At 38.2% G+C, this 23,006-nt stretch overlaps 1 protein-coding gene across 2 annotated transcripts in view; it reads left to right on the plus strand.

The window, feature by feature from the left end:
• The window catches only part of card11 (caspase recruitment domain family, member 11), a 95,037-nt gene extending 79,109 nt beyond the window's left edge, over window positions 1-15,928 (plus strand). For both annotated transcript variants that reach the window (XM_022683380.2, XM_022683381.2), the window contains exons 22-24: window positions 6,186-6,310; window positions 9,303-9,418; window positions 11,518-15,928. In XM_022683380.2, coding sequence (XP_022539101.1) covers window positions 6,186-6,310; window positions 9,303-9,418; window positions 11,518-11,719 — 443 coding nt within the window. In that variant the 3' untranslated portion in view covers window positions 11,720-15,928. The remainder of the gene's footprint in view (window positions 1-6,185; window positions 6,311-9,302; window positions 9,419-11,517) is intronic.
• The last annotated feature ends 7,078 nt before the right edge of the window (window positions 15,929-23,006 follow it).

The following is a 23,006-nucleotide window of genomic DNA, read 5'->3' on the forward strand; positions in this document are numbered from 1 at the left end:
GTGGAATAACCCTGGTTTTTAATCGTCATTGTCATGCATCTTGGCATGTTGTCCTCCACCAGTCTTACACACTGCTTTTGTATAACTTTATGCCACTCCTGGTGCCAAAATTCAAGCAGTTCAGCTTGGTTTGATGGCTGTGATATTAGGCTAATTGGTGCTGTTTATGTGTGTAAAACTAATTGTATTTTCACTCATTTTCATGAGTTTTGCACCTGGCCCACATCTGGGCCATCATTCTAAGTGGGACATGTCCAGACCACATAAATGTCACTATCAGGGTTTCAGACAACATGAATTAACATCATTAAGCAGAGATTTACCAAAACCAGGTGTTTATATGATAATGTGAGACTACTGGCAAAATTAAGCACAGATTAGGCACAGTTTCTTAGGCCCTAAAAATATGTTTAATTAAAGCAGCTACCAAGTCATGCACAAGATTGTATGCATCGTGATTCATAGCTAAATAATGAACCTGTAGAGTTTGTGGAGTTATTATAGGTCACAAAAAAAACTTTCACTGGACTTTAAAGTATATATTGTACACTCCCTTCCAGAGGTATTGGAACAGTGAGGTCAGTCGCTGAAAACATTTGGGTTTGAAATTATAAGTAATAAAATATGAGGTAAAAGATCAGCATTTTATTTCTAGATGTTTACTGAATCTGGATCAGATACACTGTTCAGAAGATAGCACCTTCTGTCTTTCAATGCAGCCTTTTTCAGTTGATGTTTTTTTGGGGGTTTACTCCCTTCAGTCTCCTCTTTAAAATGCCTGCTGTACAGGGTTTATATGATGATGAGTTCCTTTATATGATGAGTTTTGGCAGTGTGTTTTGTGTAGGGGTGTCAATATTAAGGCGTTAACGCACACAATAAATTTGGAATAAGACCCCAACTTCCATCGTAATCTGCCCTGCCCCTACGCTGTTGGTCAACCTGCCGCTTGTGGACCTGCTGCGGGCACGATGCAGCTTGCCTGCTTCCCTGTGAGTTGTGGCGCACAGCTGCTCACCATGGCAGGGATCCTTTGAGGGCAAAAGGACTTTTATGGTATAGAGGAGGAAAGAAGAGGAAGAAGGAAATGAAGTTAGATATAGTTAGTTTAGTTAGTTAGAGGTGTAAAGAGAGTAAGTGCTCTTTGAAGAGCTCTGTCTTCAGGAGTTTATTAAAGATAGTGAGAGATCCTCCTGATCTGGTAGTGGAAGGTAGTTAGTTAGAGGTGTCAGGAGAGTAAGTGCTCTTTGAAGAGCTCTGTATTCAGGAGTTTATTAAAGATAGTGAGAGATCCTCCTGATCTGGTAGTGGAAGGTAGTTAGTTAGAGGTGTAAAGAGAGTAAGTGCTCTTTGAAGAGCTCTGTCTTCAGGAGTTTATTAAAGATAGTGAGAGATCCTCCTGATCTGGTAGTGGAAGGTAGTTAGTTAGAGGTGTTAGGAGAGTAAGTGCTCTTTGAAGAGCTCTGTCTTCAGGAGTTTATTAAAGATAGTGAGAGATTCTCCTGATCTGGTAGTAGAAGGTAGTTAGTTAGAGGTGTTAGGAGAGTAAGTGCTCTTTGAAGAGCTCTGTCTTCAGGAGTTTATTAAAGATAGTGAGAGATTCTCCTGATCTGGTAGTAGAAGGTAGTTAGTTAGAGGTGTTAGGAGAGTAAGTGCTCTTTGAAGAGCGCTTATTAAAGAGAGTTTATTAAAGATAGTGAGAGATTCTCCTGATCTGGTAGTGGAAGGTACAGTAGTTTGTTCCACTATTGGGGAACTCTGTATGGGAACAGTCTGGATTGCTTTGTGTGAAGGTTTGTTTGGTAAAGCTAGGTGACGTTCATTGGAGGAGCGCAGCGGCCGGGAGGTAGCGTAAGCCTTCAGGAGTGATCAGTGCAGGTAGGAAGGAGCTGTTCTGTCATCACCTTGTAGGTGAATGTAAGAGCTTTGAATTTGATATGAGCAGCAACTGGTAGCCAATGGAGCTCAATGAGCAGTGGGGTGACATGTGCCCGTTTTGGCTGGTTGAAGACTTCATTGACTTCGTTGTACTGCTGCCATCATGTTTGACATCTTCTGAACTGTGTATCAGATCCAGATGTAAATAATCTGAAAATAAAGCTGAAGTTGTGATCTTGTTGTTCCAATACTTTTGGAGGGAATTGTATCTGTCACTCAAAAACTGTATAAAAATATTCACAACTTTACAAGACCAAGAAAAGATCGGTACCACTTTAAAATAAGACTACCTTTATAAAGGGTTTATAAATGGTTCACAATTAGTTTATTAATGGCTACTAATAAGGTTATAAATGCCTGTAAAAACATTAATAATCAGTTATAACATATACATAGAAAGGGCAACAATGACCTGATTATTAATGATTTTTAAAGCATTTGCAACCTAATTAGTAGCCATTAATAAACTAATTGTAAACCATTTATAAACCCTTTATAAGGGTAGTCTTATTTTAAAGTGGTACCAAAAGATCTTTTAACTTCCACTAGAATAAAAATATTCCAAGTCATTTTGGGCCATTTCTATTGACCCATTTACTGTGAAAAAAACTGATGATGTTTTTTATGGGTGATAGTGATTTTTTTATTATGTGTTATCATTTTTACAGCCTGTCATTTACAATAAGCAAAGCATAATAATGTAAATGGTGCCAAAATGCTTAATGCCAGAGGACAGTGAGTGGGTGGGAAACAAAAAAAAAAAAAAACTAAAACTAAAGAACAAAAAAAAAGAACAGGAAAGTTAAAAGTGGATGTGGAGTCTTTTGTTACATATAGTTTAACAGTCTTTTGTAGGACCAGAGGAGCTATCATTGGCATAAATAAAAAAACCTCGTCCTTCACGAGCACTATTCAAAACCACTGGGAAAAAAATCCATCGCTCTGAACATCAAGAAACATAAAGCTCTCTTCTTCTCTTTTGAGCTTCAGGGGCGAAAGACTGTATAAAATAGGCCTCAGGACTTCAGATCCCCTGTTCCATGTTAGACTTCATCCATCTAAGAGAGGCTTTTTATTATTTTATTTGTGCATGCTGCTGGAATCAGCTAAAGATCATATGATCGCAGGATTGGAAAGATGTTCTCGGCCCACGGTTTGATTTCACTGAGCTTTCTGTTTATTATATTAAAAAAACAAAACCATGTTTTGTACAGAATGTGAATTAGAATTAATGATGACTGCTTTAGCCTGAAATGACTCCAGTGATATCATTTTAATTACACTGTTGTTTTAAATGATTATAATAAAAAGCAAAAATAAAACCAGATATTCTATAAAATAATTTTGACTAGACAATACAGACCAAGAAAATACACTGTACCAGTCAAAAGTTTGAAAAACCATTTTATTCAATGTTTTTATTTTATTTTTTTCCTATATTGTAAATGAAGACTGAAGTAATCCAGACTATGGAGGAACACATAAGGAATCATGTAGTAGCTTAAAAATATTAAATGAACCAAAATACTCAAATGTGAAGCATTTAGGTGCTCTTATGTGGGGAGTTGTTAAATTATGGATTCTGAGAGGGATAACTCTGATTAACTTATCCTGTGCAACAGAGAAAACTCTTGCTCTTTCTTTCCTGGGGTGGTCCTGATGAGTGCCAGTTTCATCATAAAGTTTTTAATGGTCTTTGCAGTGGCTACAATTGAGGATACTTTTAAAGTTTTTGAAATGTTTTGATTGACTGACCTTCATTTCATAAAGTATTTTTATTTTCTTTGCTTAGTTGAGTAGTTCTCGCCATAATATGGGTTAGAACATGTACTCAATACCTACTCTACCTCTTCACAACTTTACAACTGATGCTCTCAATTCAAGTAATTTCATCTTGAAAAAGGCACAGTATTTGGTCATATATGGTGTGTTAAAAATGTAGAGGATGCATACTTCAGAGGCTGCATTTGAACACTGATTCCTTCACACTGGCGCAACTAGGATGTTCAATTTTTAGAGAATCCTTTATATGCGTTTGAAAAATGCCACCTTCTTTTCCGTTGAAGTGAAGAATCCAATGTGTGGCCCTTCCTTCATCAGCCAACATATCCCAAGATTCATTGTTCCAGTGGAGATGTAAAAATAAAATATAGTGGCCTATAGGTTCATATGGTCATGAAATTTAAAACATAGTAATTTCCAGGCCTGGATAAGTTTTGGAAAAAAAAAATATACAGACAGTTTTGAGTCATAAAAATTTGATCTACAAAACTTTGTATTTCAGTTTATCGATGGAGAAATTCAGTTCAGAGTTAATTCAGTAATTTAGCCCTACACAATTGAGCTTTTAGGATCTGACACACATTTTATTATTAAAGATTGTGTGTCAACATTTTATCGTATTCATTTTAGACCTACTATAATTAATTGTAATTATAGTTTTAGTTAATTTTATTGATTTTATTGTCCATGTCTGTGCTGATGTTTTAAAAATCGTACAGTCATAAAAAAAAAAAAATTGCCTTGAAGGCAAATGTGTATGAACCCTGGGCATGGTTGGTGTGGCGCAGTGGATAACACCACACCAACCATGCCAGTGAGCTACCGCATCATGTTGGAGACTTGGGTTCAATTCCTGATCTGGGTGACGATGCTGTGCTAAACCAATAAGAGACCTTGGGCAAGACTCCTAACACTACATGGGTTCACCTCTGTAATAGGAATAACCTTATAAGTCACTCTGGATAAGAGTGTCAGCTAAATTAATGGCATAAATGAATAAATCAATTAATTAATTACTTATTGCAGTTTGGTCTTTGTGGTCTACACAGCCTCTGAGAGCTATACCAGGAGTCGGATATTAAGTTTAAGATATTTCCCAAGCCATTATCTGCTTTGGAAAATGAAGTGTAATGGGATGGAGCGCTACAGACTGGTAGCTCTCCAGCCCAGAGTTGTTGAACCCAATTGCAGAACAGTTGAACTCTAAAAAAAAGCAGGTAAACCCAAGAAAAAAGGAAAATATGAATAAATTAACACAGAGCTCCTTACGTAGGATTGAACCCATGTCGTCAGGGTTGCGATCCAATACACTAACACTGCCCCGGCAAGTGAATTGGGACACCACCCGAAAAAAAAACATCCTTATAAAGAGATAGGAAGCCCAGGAAGGGCCGGAAAAATAAGAACGGGTGAAAACTAAAGTCTCACCGAGCATGACAGAGAGAGACAGGGGAGGCATGTAAAAAAAAAGCTCACCAGAGAAGCATTTTATTATTACATATATTTTTTTCATTATCGTTCATTATAGTTCAAACAACCTCACAGGTCAGATTCATGTTTCATGCTTTCGGGCCACATCTGGCCCACGGGCCGCCTATTGCAGACCCCTGGGCTATACCTTCATAGATCTCATCCTTCAAAGCATGCAGATCCTAAATTGGGACACAGCCACAGTGTTCTATGTATAACAGATTGTCTAGAGCAGTGGTGTCCAAACTTTTTTTGTTGGGGGCCAGAAGGAGAAATATATTTGAAGTCACGGGCCACAGACTCTGTAATAAAACAAATAATGAAATATACCACTTTAAATAATATTTTTTCCCTGATTATTTCATTTACACACCATTTTACTTGACTTACTATCTTTATCTTTGACAATGTTGTGTGAACTAAGATTTTTCAAATTGATGTTTAATTTCATGATGTCTCTTAATATTAAACTCTTTAATTACGGCAACTTTTAGACTCTTTGGCCCATTTTTCTGCGCTAGAAATGCTCACTCTCTCCGCTTTTAGACTCTTTGCCCCGTTTTTCTGCGCTAGAAATGCACACTCTCTCCACTTTTAGACTCTTTGGCCTGTTTCTGACACCTAGCGTTCAAACTTTGAATCTCACATTATAAGGACCTGCTTAACAGCGGGCCAACTTTCATTCTATTTCTAAAATACCTCGCGGGCCGCTCCAAAAAAGGAAACGGGCTGCAAATGACCCGCGGGTCATAGAGGAAACAATATTTGAATAAATGATTGCAAATTGTCTGGTAAATCAGCAGTATCTCCAGCAGTAGCCTGTTCTGACCTTACTGTCAGTAAAGGCTAAGTACAGCCTTCAGCATTTAGCACGAAGAATAGTAGCAATATCCACATAAAAGAGCAGTTCACATCAATTATTCGCACTCAACAAGGAGGTCAGCATTAATGTTCCGCCTTTTATATCAAGCTGTTTATTTGTCATCTTTTTTCAGACATCCTGACAAAAGATGAATTCCTGATGAAGCAGAAGATTGAGCCCATCATCTACTCTAAAGAGAAGCAAGCCAACACGTTCGAGTGCGTCACCCCTGAGAACATCGAGGCCGTCGCCTACAAGGTAAACTGAGAGTGCTGTACAAATCTGTGGGGACACTTCAGTGGTGTTCTATTACTGATGTTATCAGAATTGTTTTTCTTCTTAAAACTGAAACATTTAATAAAGAATATTTCAATGTAAATATTGTAAAAATGAATGTAAAATTGGCAAATCTTGGAATTATATTAATATTTGTGGAGTCAATTGAGTAAAAAAATTATCAAATTAATCACAATAATATTCTTTCTCTCGCTCTCTCTATTTTGTATAATCATAATTTTATCCATAATTTACTCAGAGAATATTGTTTTGGAGCATCTGTGAGCAAGACGGCAAGTCTTTGTGATGCATCAAGAGCCACGGTATCCAGGGTAATGTCAGCATACCACCAAGAAGGACCAACCACATCCAACAGGATTAACTGTGGATGCTGTAAGAGGAAGCTGTCTGAAACGGATGTTCGGGTGCTAACCCGGATTGTATCCAAAAAACATAAAACCACGGCTGATTAAATCACGGCAGAATTCAATGTGCACCTCAACTCTCCTGTTTCCACCAGAACTGTCCGTCACCACAATCAATTATTGTGGTCTAAAACCAGGTGTTTCAGTTTCATTATCCAAACCCTGTATGTTAATGCATCGTGATCAGCACTAGTTGGTATTTTTATGCATTGTCATTTTCCTATAGATTCCTATAGATTTCTATTTTAATAAACGTATTGTGAGATGTCTGTACTCCAGCCAGGCTCTCAGCAGTGATGTGCTTTTTCGAGATGTTGAATCTCATTGTGAAAGGCGTCCACTCTCTCTCTCTTTTAAACCAAACCGCTCTCTCACTCGCTCACTCCCTGACCCGACGCTCAGGGGTGACAATTACTCTTCCTCACTGATCCTAATTCAAAGAGATCCAGTCTGATCTTCTGCTCCCCTGAATGAGACCTGCTCTTTACTGGGAAGAGTGGAGAGAAGATGTAGACCTTAAGTAAGAAATTGCTTTCTGCCACTGTGAAGAGAGCTCTCCACAGGGGGCTCTACCTCCAGCGCAGCCACAGCGCGAGAGCAAGAGAGAGAGAGAGAAAAAGAGAGATAGGGAGAGAGTAGAGAAAGAGAGAGAGAGTGCTGCAGTCTTTGGGGTTTCGTCAGATGGTCAGGGCATTGTTTTCATGCCTCACTAGCCAATGTGTTGAAGAGATGCGTGTACATTTTATCGTGAGAATCACGCCCCTGCGAGAGAGTCGCACCCAGAACAAGAATTGAACCCCAGTCACCTACATAGCATGCTAGTGGTAGTGGTGTTTCCCATTGCACCACACCAACATGTTCACTTCGGATTGAAACAAAAAATAAACTATCCATTCATCCATCTTCTTATCAGGGTACCAGCTTCTGAGAGTTGTAGAGGTTCCTAATGGTGTCCTTTGATAATCCAGCTCATGCAGCTTGAATATTCTCACGCAGTCCCTGAAGATTTTGCTGTAGGGTGTTGATTGTGTGTCCAATAGCATCCCATATATTTTTACTCAGGGATATGTATAGTAATGAGGCTGCCCATGGCATAGCAAGCTCTTGAGATGGCAGCAGTGTGTGGACGAGCATTGTGCTGATGGAATAAATCACCAGAGTGTGCATAATGAAGAACAAAACGGTCTTTTGAACATGTGACCAAATGCATGGTATTCTGAATAAGAACAAAAATTTGTGCAACATTCTTGTGTCACAATTATATACACATACACTTGTAACACTCAACCAAGCACAAAGGGTAGCCCAACAACTGGGGCACCATAGCAGCCACCTGAAAGTTTGCTGCAACAACCACATACCAACTCCCTAGCACAAAACAACATCATGGCAATGGAAATAGCTAATTGGTCACCCTGCTGCAACACAACAATACAATGACAACATCTGAAGAAAACATCTGGAATACCAAAGCAGCCACTAAGCAAGACAATAGCAACCAATATCTTAGCAACTGCATGGAATACTACCGCAGCCACTTGGCTACAACATAGAAACAACCTTGTGACACAATAGCACCCACCTGGAATATCACAGGAACCACTTAAGAAACCACATATCAACACCCACCAGCAACCATGTTGGATATCATATAAACAATGTAGCAACACCATTGCATGGCTGGAAATGCGAAATTGTTTATATGGTATCCAACACGGTTGTTAGTTGGTGCTGGCAGGTGGTTTATGGTGATCTAACCACCTACCAAAACCACAGCAACCATGTTGGATACCATATAAACAATTTAGCATAGCCAGTGGTGCAATGATGTTGCTACATTGTTTAAATAGTATCCAACATGGTTGTTAGTAGGTGTTGGCAGATGGTTTATGATGATCTAACCACCTACCAACACCACAGCAACCATGTCGTATACCATATAAGCAATTGAGCATAGCCAGTGGTGCAGTAGTGTTGCTGCATTGTTTATATGGTATCCAACACGGTTGCTGGTAGGTTTTGATAAGTGGTTTCTTAAGTGGTTCGCTGTTGATATCCCAGGAGGTTTCTTTTGTGTCACAAGGTCCTATGATGTGGCCAAATGGCTGCTGTAGTATCCCATGCAGTTGTTAAGGTACCGCAAAGTGGTTGCTAGGTGGTTGGTATTGTCTTGCTTAGTGGTTGCTTTGGTATTCCAAGTGGTTTTTATGGTTTTTAAGTGTTTTCTTGATGAATGTTATTGTATCGTTGTATTGCACAGTCGGCAATTAGCTATTTCCATTGCCATGATGTTGTTTAGTGCTTCCTAGGGAGTTAATCGGTGGTTAAGCAGTTGCAGCGGCTTTTTTTAGGTGGCTGCTATGGTGTCCCAGTGGTTGTTGTGCTACCATATCTTTGTCGACGAGCGCTTAAATAATTAACAAATAAAAACGATCTGACATGTCTGCTTTCTCCCATCTGTAATCTGTGAATTTTTCTCATTAAGGAAATTGAAAGCTTAAAATGCTTCGTATAATTGGAGTGTTGTCTGATTTTGGTTATTCCTGCAGAATAAACACTGTCTCCTGGAAGCCGATCTGAGCTGTGCGAAAGACTTGCTCAGGAGAGAAATCTACCCCATCATTATCTTCATCAAAATCTGCGAGAGGAACATCAAGAAATTAAAGTAAGCAGCCTGCCAAGTTCCCAACCTTAATCAGATTTGCACTCATCAAACAGATCTCAGTTTCAGCTGGCCTGCTTTGCATGCGTCTGCTCATAATCACGCCATTCACACTCGCTTTAGTCTCATTTAAACTGATTGAGGTACAGTGTGGGTGATTAAATGGAATGAAATGTTATGAAATGTGATTTATGATGATCTGATACATGATTTAAAACTTATCGGCAGTTTCCCAGACAGGGATTAAGACTAGTCTTAGACAATATTTTAACAATCTATGTTCTGAGCTGAAGCTTTACAGCGTGAAGGAAAATCAGCACTTATTGTTCAGCACCTCCAGGAACCCAGTTGAGTGACTAATTGATTGACTGGCTGCTTGTTTGTTTATTGGTTGTTTGGTTGATTTCAGTAATGGTAGAGTTACTTGAAAAAAGTAATTTGATTACTTTACAGATTACTTGATTTTAAATTACTAAGTTACTTTCAAGTTACTTTTATGGTACTCCCTCAACATAACAGTTTTGCCAAAACTCACTTTATTGGAAGCTTTGCTTCACCTTTAGGACTTGTTCTATGACTTCAAACGTTTCTTCAAATTTAATGTTGTGTTTTTGAAGCTAGGTAACACTTTGTCGCGGCACAGAGAGAACAACCAACCTTTATATTGATTATTAGTTGATACAAACTCAGAATAGTGTCTGTATTTCCAGCTAGAAGACGTGCATCTCTCTCCTCCCCCTAATGTTTGTGTTACTGCGAGTTGTTACATGTGTGTCGCATAGATCAGGTTCACTTTAGCGAATCTGCAGTAATGTTCCCTGTTTACTGTGTGTTTGAATCTGCAGTAATGTTCTGTGTGTTTGTGTGTGTGTGTGTGTGTGTTTGTGAGAGAGAGAGGTGGAGAGAGAGGGAGGCTCACTGTGTGTGTGTGTGTGTGTGTGAGAGAGAGAGGTGGAGAGAGAGGGAGGCTCACTGTGTGTGTGTGTGTGTGTGTGTGTGTGTGTGTGTGTGAGAGAGAGGTGGAGAGAGAGGGAGGCTCACTGTGTGTGTGTGTGAGAGAGAGAGGTGGAGAGAGAGGGAGGCTCACTGTGTGTGTGTGTGTGTGTGTGTGAGAGAGAGAGAGGTGGAGAGAGAGGGAGGCTCACTGTGTGTGTGTGTGTGTGTGTGAGAGAGAGAGGTGGAGAGAGAGGGAGGCTCACTGTGTGTGTGTGTGTGTGTGAGAGAGAGAGGTGGAGAGAGAGGGAGGCTCACTGTGTGTGTGTATTTGTGTGTGTGTGTGTGAGAGAGAGAGGTAGAGAGAGAGGGAGGCTCACTGTGTGTGTGTGTGTGTGTGTGTGAGAGAGAGAGGTAGAGAGAGAGGGAGGCTCACTGTGTGTGTGTATTTGTGTGTGTGTGTGAGAGAGAGAGAGGTAGAGAGAGAGGGAGGCTCACTGTGTGTGTGTGTGTGTGTGTGTGTTTGTGTGTGAGAGAGGTAGAGAGAGAGGGAGGCTCACTGTGTGTGTGTATTTGTGTGTGAGGTGGACATAGAGGGAGGCTCGCTGTGTGTGTGTGTGTATTTGTGTGTGTGAGGTGGAGAGAGAGGGAGGCTTGTTATGTGTGTGTGTGTGTGTGTGTGAGGAGGAGAGAGTGCAGGGTCTGTGTGTGTGTGTGTTTATGTGTGTGAGATGGAGAGAGAGGGAGGCTTGTTATGTGTGTGTGTGTGAGTTGGAGAGAGTGTGGGGACTGTGTTTGTGTGTGGAGCCGAAGAAGACAGGCTCACTGTATGTGTGTGTGTGACATTGAGAGAACGTGGGGTCTGTGTGTGTTTGTGTGTGTGTGTATGTGTAGAGCCTAAGTGCTAGTTTTAGCTCACTAGCCTGTTGTTATTTTGGCGTGGTTGCGGCCGGCAGTTTCACCAATTAAACGACGGCTGTAATTATCTTTCTCGTCCATTTTTTTATGTGTCCAGCTGGATGTTACAGTATCTTTTTACTTAGAAAATAACAAAATAGTAACGCATAGCGATTTTTAATTGAATTACTACATTGGAAATAGTAATATATTAGATTACTTGTTGATTGGTTGATTGATTGATTGATTGATGGGTATGTGATGCTCCGCAGGAGGCTGCTGAAGATGGACTCGGAAGAGGACTTCCTGAAGATGTTCCGGGCTAAAGAGAAGGAGCTGGAGGCGCTGCCGTGTCTCTACGCCACCGTGGAGCCCGACTCCTGGGGTGGAGTGGAGGATCTTCTGAGGGTCATCAAAGACAAGATCATGGAGGAGCAGAAGAAAACGGTCTGGGTTGAGCAGGAAATGCTGTAGGTGACCTGGGGTGGCCGTCGCTGAGAGGACAGTGTGCGGACACTTTTAGCATTCCTGCAGGCAGCATGTCTCACACTCAGACTCTCATCAGAGAGGAATGTGCTGGAATGTGTGTACATGCCACCGCCACTGGAACACCAAGTGACACTGAGGTAATGAAGTATGTGGCAACTCTGCCGAGAAGAAAAATGCGGTCCAGGAATGCTGTCCCGCTCAAGTGGAAGCTTTCACATTCAGAGCCTTTTTATCTGTTGTCCTGCAGAAGCGCCGCTGCTGTCAATAAAACGTTCGTTTGCCCACACTCCATCCATAATACCCAATAAGCCAGAGTCCATTGCACTTTGTTGGAGTCCATCCGCGCTGTTTGCGGATCCCTCGCTGCAGTTGTCATAAATCATTCGGAGTGACCGCAAACAAGATTAATGTTGATCATTGTAAATTGAATTTGATGCCCTTATCGTCGCATTTGTTTTTAATGATGGAGCAGAACAGCAGAATATTTGTTTTCCCAGTAAGTATATTTATATATATATATTTATATTGTGGCTGAACTGCAGTACACTATTAACCAAAAGAAGATCTACTGTTCCTGGTACCACTTTATTTAAAGGTTACGTCCTTACATACATACATAACACACCATAACACAACTTCATAACACATTAATAAGCATTGAATAATGTACTCAACATGATAGTGTTTTAAATGTGTAATTATGAATACCTTATGCCAGTGCTCAACATGTATAGTACAATATATTAATGAGGCTGTTCTGATATAACTTGTGCAAGTTATTGAAAATATCATAGTTAAAACTTCATAGATTTATTAAGTTTAATAATATGTTCTTAGCAATGATATAAAGCATGAAAAAGACTTTTTAATTCATAACATATTGCTGAATTATAATATCATGAGAAATGTTCCGAACACTATTCATTTGTGACCTCCATAATCTACATATATTTGATCTGTATTATAAACGCTGTATTCAGTGGAAATTATGCTTTATTACAGTGTTATAAATGAAGATTTATTTGGTAACACTTTATTATTTGTATTTCCTTAAGATTGCATTATAAATGAATTAATTACAATTCTGAAAGGTTTCCTTGGAGATACAAGGTTTCTGCATGACAACAAAGATATTTATAATATCCAAATAGATGACGCTTCATAACACATTCATAAGCTTGGAATAATGTATTTAAAAAATTGATTTAATGCAAATGTTACCCAGATGTCCCAATATTTTTACATGATATATTTGATAATAATAATCTAAATGCCCTGAGTATGTAGGTATCCTTCAAATAAAGTGTTACCAAATAAAGCTTTATTTATAACAATGTAATAAAGTATAATTTCAATGGAATAAAGCGTTTATAAGACAGATGCCTGTTTATAAAAGATACAGATCAGATATACAGTTCTACAAAAGTAGATTTTGAAGTCCGCAAACTAAAGTGGTGGCACATTTCTCATGATAACATGATTCAGCAAACATGTTATGTATTAGGAAGGCTCTTTAATGTCTTATATCACTGCTATTAATTTTAATAAACCATATCTATGATGTTGTAACTGTGAATTCCTCTATTACTTAAAAGAGACTATAGAAGGATACCTACATACTCAGAACCTTCAGATTATTATTATTATCAAATATATTATCAAATAATTGGGACAGGCTTATCTGGGTAACACTTGCATTAAATACTCAAGTTATTAAATACATTATTCAAAGCTTATGAATGTGTTAGGAAGCCTCTATGCATGCACTCTTTGAAATAAACTGTTAGCATTGTTTCTGAAGCTGTATGATGTGCAGCTGATGTGTGGGTGGACGTCTTCGCTGTGTGTGTTTGATGTAGTAAACAGTGAGGTTGGAAGTGTAGGGCATTAAGTTGACTGTATGGTTGTGTGTGAGTGATGGTGCGCTGTCTATGTGAAGACGTTTTTTTTTTTTTATATGAATAGATGTATTTTTAATGCATCCAGATATATGGGAACTGTCACAGAGAATAAAACTGTATATTTGGCTCACAAAGCAAAACGTAGCTCATATATGGAAGTACTTGGCCTTGTGTCATCTCTTTATGATGACTGTCATTGTCTGGGGATTGTATATATATTACTGATGTCATGCATAAGCCTTGTATCTCCAAGGAAATGAGAAACATTGAGAAAACATTGTTAACATTGTTTCAGTGGAAGTTGATTTAAAAAGATTTTATTCCAAGTCATTTTGGAGCGTTTCCATTGGTCACTTTTTGCCGTGTTGTTCAGTATATTGGATCAAAATTTTAATAGAAATGCTCTAAAATGACGTAGGTTTTTTTTTTACATTGACTTTTATTGACAGTTAGGAAGTTTACACTGGTGCTTTGGAGATTCAAGTTTTTTGAGTGAGAGCGGCAATATACAGTTGCAAAAAAAAGTAGGTAAACCATTTGGGATTATTTGGATTTCTGCATAAATTGGCCATTAAATGTGTTCTGATCTTCATCTAAGTCACAACAATAGACAAACACAGTCTGCTTAAACTTAAACCACAAAAAAAAAAAAAAAAAATATATATATATATATATATATATATATATATATATGTTTGCATGTTTTTTTTTTTTTTTTTAACACAATACGTTATCATTCACAGTGAGGGTGGAAAAAGTATGTGAATCTTTGGATTTAATAATTGGTTGATCCTCCTTTGGCAGCAAAAACCTCAACTAAACATTTCCTGTAGCTACAGATCAGACCTGCACAACGGTATATATATATATATATAGGTTTGTCTAATATAAACTGCCAGATTGACATTATGTCAAAAAAATATATATAGCCGCTGTCACACAATTAACATCATCTTCCTTTTTTCATTTATTTATTTTTCACTTTTTGGCATAATGTGAATCTGGCACTTTCATGATAATCAGACCTATATAAATACAAATTTACATATTTTAGCATTGACTTGCATTGAAAGCTAAAAAGGTTTTAGTTACTGTTTTGGAGAATTATGTTTTTTTAAATATATATTTACACTATATGGACAAAAGTATTGGGACACACCTTTATTTATTAAATGCAGGTGTTTAATGAATTCCATTGCCTTAATTTGTATGAAACTATGAAACAGGAAATAGTATAATGTATAATAGACACTGCCGGTCACAATCATTCCCACCCACTGCGCTGTCTACTGTGGGTGATAATGCCTTATATGTACATTTGACACTGTGAATGGAGGAACGTTAAATACCGGCACAGTTTCACAACTTCAGAAAGGGGATGTCACATCTATCTATCTATGAAATTAAATCTATCCATCTTTTCATCCTTTTCTTCCTGGTCAAAGGGTTTGGAGCTCAGATGACATGTTTTGTTGTTGTTTTTTTTAGGTGAAAATAAGTGAAAAAGTAAATATATTAGGAAAAAAAAACATTATTTTATAGCATTAATAGTGCAAAGTGTTACATATTGCTCAGTATACTATCTTTACATATACAAAAAATATATACAGAAATGTGCATTAGTCTATGAAAACCCCATACAGATTGCTCAGTATACTGTCTTTAAGGAAGCAATTGTAGATTATTAAATTTGAACAAATTAGGAAAAAAATATACATATATAAAATGTGCATTAGTCTATAAAAAGCCAATTTTTTCATAGAATAATGCACATTTTAAATATATGTTTTTTTTTTTTTTTACTTATTTTCACTTAAGAAAATGTAATTAAACTTACCAATGTTTGGCCAAGACCACTCAACCTTTTACATATTATCACATATAATAAGTATAGTAGGATACATTGAAGCATATATATGTATCTTATACAGCTGCGAAAAGTTACTCTTGGTCTTTAATCTCAGTATATTATGTTATAATACAATTAACATTTATTGCTGCCAGTTTTTTTTTTATTCCACTGAATGTACATGTGTGTGTTTGCTCAAAGTATGTATTTATTATAAAAAGTTTTTTTTACAGTTGAATTAGTTCAGATGGATTTATATATGTGTAAAATGTGTAATAAATATACAACATTGATTGCACAGAATCGTAATAAACTCTTTTAACCTGATTCCTGGTAGCTGAAGCCCTGTATACATAAATGAATGTACTTTATATCAGTGATGTATCAGTGTGCTGTTTGTATGTGTGTGTGTGTGTGTTTCACATTAAATGCTTTTCTAAAGAAGCGTGCTGTGTGCTTCCTGTACCACGTCTGCAGAAGTTCACGAGTTTATTGTCTCTGAGAGGATGATGCATTCTGAAGGCATCTGAAGCTTCTTTTTCAACCTGTACTCGTCCTCTCACTCCAGGTCACTCCAACCATCGCTTTCCTTCTGCAGAAAATAAAACTGAGACTGACACAGTAGAGGAATCCTGAAGAGAGTGTGTCACGGCCCTGCAGTGGAAATTTCAGTTGGCTGGTGGCAGCCATATACACAGGTTAGACTCGTCTGTGGTGGCGGCAGTTCCTCTCAGAGTGGCGTCACAGCAGACGACAGCTCTTACGGTAAAGCCAGAGTTTCCACTGCGAGTGGAAATATCAGTCTGAACGCTCCTGGAGCTCCTGGTTTACCAAAACACTTACCAAAAACACATATATACACACTACACACACTCTACACACTACACACAGCTCCTGCTTTACTTTAGAGCTGAGCGTTTCTAACCTGCGAGACTTCCATCCATTGCATTTTTGTTGGAGTAAAATGTTCAGTGCTTTTACTTAGGTGGGTTTTTCTTGGGTTCTGGAAAAATAGATAACTCTTGATCTTCCCTTCCTGAGGCAGTTCTGATGAGAGCCAGTTTCATCATCATAACGTGTTTTGATGGTCTTTGTGACTGCCCCTTTGATGATACTTTCAAAAATCTTGAAATGTTTCAGGTTGACTGACCTTCATTTGTTAAATTATTATTTTTTTATTTACTTAGTTCCAAGTAGTTCTTGCCGTAATACGGATTAAATCAAGGCTCTGCGATTAAGTTTGGCGGCGGGCAAGATATTTTCCAAGCCATTACGTGGCGAGCCACAACAACAAAAAATCTGTTTTGGAAAATGTAAAAAAAAAAAAAGCTTAATGGGATGGAGCACTACAGACTAGTAGCTCTCCAGCCCAGAGGGTTGTTGAACCCAATTGCAGAACAGTTGATCTCAAAGCAGGTAAACCACAGAAGAAAGGAAAAAATAACTAAATAAACACACCACTCCTCACACGTTAAAGGTTTCTACAGCCAGTCCAGGTAAAAACTCACTGAATTTTGTGTTTAAAACAAGTTTATTTAGTTACTGTAGAAAGCTACAATAAAAAAAAAATCAATTTGAATTAATTGTGTATTTCTGATCCCAAATGACAAGGATAATTAATTTTAAATGTATTCATTTATAAAATAAACTACTGTCCACATATGAGGACACTGTTTTTTTAAATATGACTACCTGTACAAAAATAAAGTTACATAGCTCTTCATGTAAGACGATGCATGGTAAAGGGAGGACACTTATGAGGGGAAATGGACATCCCATCATATAAGATTATAGATAAAATGTATAGGCAAAGAGTTGCCAAGAATGTTTTTCTAACCTCCTAAATGAAGTAGTAAAGTGGAGCTGTATTGTTTGTCCTATGCCTAACTGTAATGCCACTGAATCCCTGGATAATTTTTTATTTTATTATTATTATTTTTTTATTAGATTGAGAGAAGTAAGGGAATTATTGGAACATAAATAAGGTCTTCTATGGTATAATAAGATAACTAAGAAAGATTTTTTTTTTTTATGTGGTACAGTATACAATATATTTGGTGAAAGCAAAATTATGAAAAACAAGAAGTAGAATGACCATTGACTATGTTTTTGTATCGAGTGAAAATGTTTTTAAAAGTATCATCACAGAACTGAAACGACATTAAACGACATTTAAATACTTTCTCCAAAGACTGTAACATATGGACTACATTAAATATATAAATGGACTCAGTCCCTCCTTTAATTTGTATATTTAAATTAATTGTATCATGTTAATCTTGTGCTTTGTATTTTGTGTGTTTTTGTATTTGTGATTATTCTCAATAAAGGTGTTAAAAAAAAAGCATTGTGGTTTCTTCGCAACCACCTCCCCTCATTTTTCCCCTACCTTTCCCCCCTATCTTCCCCCATCTCCCCCCCTACCTTCCCCATCCTGTGGCTGAGTGAGAGAGTAAACAGATCGGCTGCTGTTGTTTGTCAGATTTAGCTTTTTGCATAGTGGAAAGTCCTGTTTACTCTGCTGGTAAATATACAGAGTATATTCATCATGTCCTCCTGCTCTGATCAGACCGTATATGGGTAGCGAGGACAGCCGAGGTGTAAAGACTGGGTTCCTCAGTGTGAACTCTGAGTGGTGGGTAGTGAGAATATGTATGTTTGTGCGAGGTCATCTACAGTGTTAAGGCTGTGCTGTTATACTGGTTTTACTGGAATTCGAGTGGTGATGACCTCCCTCAGCTCTCTGAGTGTGAAGATCCACCTACTGTGACCTCTTCCTACCCAGAACTCACACCAGATCCTGTTAATTGGGGTCTTCCAAAGAGACTGATTCATTAGATAAAAAAAAAATAAATAATAAAAAGTGCATATTAGTGCAGGGCACCCCTGATAATTTTAATGATTTTCCTTTATAAATCATTGGTTATTCAGATCAGTAATTTTAGTTAAAGACTGTATATAGCAGACAAACACAGTGATATTTGAAATGAAGTGAAATGAAGTTTATTTACAGGATTTACAAAAAATGTGCAATAATTATTTAAACAAAATTAGAATTACAATAAATTTGGGCCCCAATAGAACAATTACATAAATATTTAGTATTTTATCCTCCATTTACAGAAAAAACAGCTTCTAAGCTCTTCCTATAGTTTCCAATCAGAGTCTGGTTGAAGCTTCTGTTAGAAGGTATTTTGGACCATTCTTCTTTAAAAAACATCTCCAGTTCAGTCAGGTTTGATTCAGATTTCTGATCATGAACAGCCCACTTTAAATCGCACCACAGTTTTTTAATAATGATATTCAGGTCTGGGGACTGAGATGATCTGAGATGATCACTCCAGAACGTTGTATTTTTCCTCTGCATGAATGCTTTAGTAGATTTTGAGCAGCGTTTAGTGTTCAGGGTCGTTGTCTTGTTGAAGTATCCAGCCCCGGCGCTTTAACTTCCACTTTCTCACTGATTGAGAATGTGGAAGTTAAAGCGCCGGGGCTGGATACTTCAACAAGACAACGACCCTGAACACTAAACACTGCTCAAAATCTACTAAAGCGTTCATGCAGAGTTCTCAGGAATCTGCTGATATTGACTGGAATCCATGTGACCCTCAACTTAACCAAGATTCCCAGTACCTGCACTGATCACACAACCCCACAGCATGATGGAACTCATGGAACTCACCCAAATTTTACTGTGGGGAGCAGTAAAGTGTTAGTTTTGGAATGCTGTTCTTTTTCCACCATGCATAAATAAACTCCCTCCAAATAACAAAAAAATTAGCTTCATCAGTCCACAGAACCTTATTCCAAAATGAAGCTGTCCTGTCCAAATGTGCTTTAGCTTTAGCATACCTCAAGCTACTCTGTTTGTGGCGTGTGCTCAGAAAAGGCTTCTTCTGCATTAGTTACTCTCCTATACAGCCTCTCCTCATGTAAAGTACGCTGAATAGTCTTCACCCTCCTGGTGTGTTGGGGCATTACTAGTGATAGGGGGAGTCCTAATGAGTGGGTTGGGTAATTGGCCGTGTAAATTGGGAAGAAAATGGGGGAAAAAAATAGAAATAAAATTTAAATCAGCAACAGGTCCAGAGTTGTGTTATTGCAGTAAATTACACTCTTGTGCAGTCCTTTCTATTGATGTACTTGCATTTTTTTTTCAAGACAATGCAAAAAAACATTCTGTACAGATTACAAAGGCATAGTAAAAACATGATAAGTCTTTGGTTTATACTGTCTGCAATGAAGTTAATGACAGTTTAAATGCAATGGATTATTATTTTTTAATTTGTGGTTGTATATGGAGGAATCCATCGTTGATCTTGTGGAATGTGGTGGACAGGTTTCATCCCTGCTTGTGCTTCTCTTTACCGGTTGCAGCCAGTCGTCGGGGTGTGGCGTCGCTGTGGCAGATGGCCTGCCGGTCTGTTAAATGCGACAGTCCCCGAATCTGTCAGTCAAATCTGCGAGGAGAGCAGGAGCTTATATGTCATAATAGACACTCCGTCAGATTGAATGAGTGAGTGAGCGAGCGAGAGAGCGAGTGAGCGAGAGAGCGAGTGAGGGAGAGTGTGAGTGAGAGTGTGCGTGTGTGTATGTGACAGACATCAGGATTTCTGCATCAGAATAGCAATCGCCATCTGTGCCTCCCCTGCAACACTCTGATGTTTCTGAGCAACCCTCCCGCCTCGCCCACAACATCGCCGGCAATCAGAGCCGGCTCATCTGGAGCTCCTGCCTTCACACACGCAGGCAGCCGGCTTTCATGCGATTGTTTACCAAATCGGGGTTAAACACGTTTTTCACACTCAGGCGCGAGGCCCGCTGTCCCTCGGTGCTGCCTGTGATGAAAACACATTTTCGAGATCATCTCTTTGATTAGAAAAGTGGAAACTTTGTGAGGCAGCTGCACCTTTGGAAAATAATGTGTTCAGCTGATTGGAGACAGACAGAAACCTTTTCTGGTCTTCTGTGTCTTCATCTTTATTTAGTACACATCTTATTCTGGCCCTTATCACTCAGATAGCAAAAATCACCCGGGCTATTTCGGGGCCAAATACCACAAGACAAGCCTGAATTGCATCTGTCCGATTCAGGTTTCAGTTTAGACCAAATTGTGGCCCAAATGTTCCCTGATCTCTGATTATCAACCCAAAATGCTCGTGCCAACACCCCGGTTGCTGAGTATAATATGGGAATCAGCCCAAGCTGCCAATTTGCCAGTGGCATACAGATTGGTTTAAGTGCCCCAAAATATCATCAATTAAACATATCAGTTGTGCACTTTTCTGATGACATCAGTATTAGTAGAATCAGAACCAGCCATACAGAAAAACAACAGAATTTCTTCCAGAAAACAGTCAAAGTAGTCAGTAAATTAAGAGATTTCTCCTTTAAACACAGCTACAGAGAGAGAAAGGAGAATAAAGAACTAGGCGTTTTTTTTCTTCTGTTGTATCAGATAGCCATGTTCATTCATGTCTGTGTTTCAACATTTCCCTCTCTTTGTATTTTCTTTTTCTGAAAGAAGTGCTATTGGAGTTATTGAGCCAAAAACTGTTTATTTAAAATGTTTACTAGTCATTTTGGATTTCTCTTTTTGATCTTCACATTCACAGGTTACATTTAAATAGCATCTTTTTCAACATATGGGAGACAGATGTGTAATTTGTGTGGCAGTGTGAATGACAAAACTAACACACTGAATGTGAACATTTTAATTCCTATCTGGGACAGGATAGGTCTATGTGTTTTATATGGCAATGGAACTTTTACATGAAGGAAAAAGTTGGAGAAGAGCAGTGAAAGTGAAAGTTTTTTTATGGTGGGAGAATGCGGTAATAGATCTCATAAATACATTTACTGGCAAATATAATAATGTATATTATAATGAGGTGGAACTGAAGGAAACTTTATATACTGTAATTTTCGCGCTATAAGCCGCTACTTTTTGTCACAGGCTTTAAACACTGGGACTTATTTAACGGTGCGGCTAATATAGGTTTTTGGAAATCTAACCTTACTGTAAAGCTTTATTCACCCAAATAAACTGTTTTCAATAAAACAAGCATGTAGATTAATCCAGGGCTTGTCACAACAACAAAGTATGTGCATTAAATTGTGCATGTAAAGTGGTGCTCTGTGCTGAGAGGAAGGTTTGGATGAAAAGCGGTGAGAAATAATTTACCAAAACCGGCTGCATGTGAAGAGCAACTTTAGCTCCAGTCTGCCAGTAAATCCTGACAGCGTGAAGCAGTGTTAATAAATCTCCTTTTAGCAACAGTTTTCGAAAGGCCGGACTGCTGCGTAAAGAAAAGGGCAACACAACCTTCACGAAGCACTGCGCGCTCTCAATATGGTCAAGGCTACCGGTAGCAACTTTAGTCTCACGATTTTTCCTGGTAGACTGTATTATTAAAACCAGCCATGTTGCAGCACTGTTCGTGGTATGTAACATTTATTTGTGTACGTAGCCTATTCAATTTCTTTAAGTTCCTTTAACATCTTTCTGTGTAAATATATCATGCTATGTAACATGGACAAATGCGGCTTACATTCAAGTGCACTCAAACACCAGGGAATTACGGTATGGGATATTTATATATATATAATTCAACTGAACAGCCAGATCATGAATCATGCAACTTTTCTAGTAAAGAGAAGGAAAATGTAAAACATCAGTGAGGTGAGGGTTTCAGCAGGGAGAAAATTTGAGATGGAAATATTGCAAAATTGTTCAAATTACAAAGATTTCCATCTTAATTTGTCTTACTAACTATTGGATATGAGTGGATATTTTTGATCTTTTTAATCAGGGAGCAGTTTTCTTCATTTCTCTGAATGTTTCTACCCCCCCCCCCCCACCTTTTTTATCTCTTGTTCTCTAAAAGAAGTGCTCTTGTCTTGCTATTAGTCTGATCACTGGAGAAGCAGAGTGAGCAGTGTTTTGATGTCTTTCTTTAGAGATAACTCAGCACTCTTGGAAGGTCGTGAACATGAATCTCTGTATCTCTGTATATCTCCGTTTCCTACAGAGGGTTTGACGTGTTTATAAAGGCATGCTTTTTGTCATGACAGAAGCCCACCAGTCTACTGGGTTCAAAATATGAAAAGGATGGAGTTATTTATTGAGTGAGTTTATTGTTGGTACGCAGTAATTTGATGTTTTTTAACGAGAATCCTTTTTTCGGTGTTTTTCAGCATATGGTCCGGGGAGACTAAGTGCCTGCTGGGTTTTGTTTAGTCTTATCTCTTTTAATTAGGACGGACAAAGCTTTGAATCACATATTGATGTTTTTTTTTTTGTTTTTTTTTTATGAATGCTTCCTTTTCACATCCCTTGCCAAAAAAAAATGTTTCTGTATCTGAAAACATGAGTAAGCCTCATGTCAACAGCAAAAACAACAACAACAAAAAGAATCACGCCAAGACTAAAGTCTGCTGGAGAACATCTCAACAAAGACTAGGACATCTGTAACCGTGTGCTTTTAAAACATTAGCCTGAAGTCCTGCCCTGATGTTTTTT

Source organism: Astyanax mexicanus, chromosome 3, assembly GCF_023375975.1.
Source record: "Astyanax mexicanus isolate ESR-SI-001 chromosome 3, AstMex3_surface, whole genome shotgun sequence".
In the NCBI taxonomy this organism is placed as follows: domain Eukaryota; kingdom Metazoa; phylum Chordata; class Actinopteri; order Characiformes; family Acestrorhamphidae; genus Astyanax; species Astyanax mexicanus.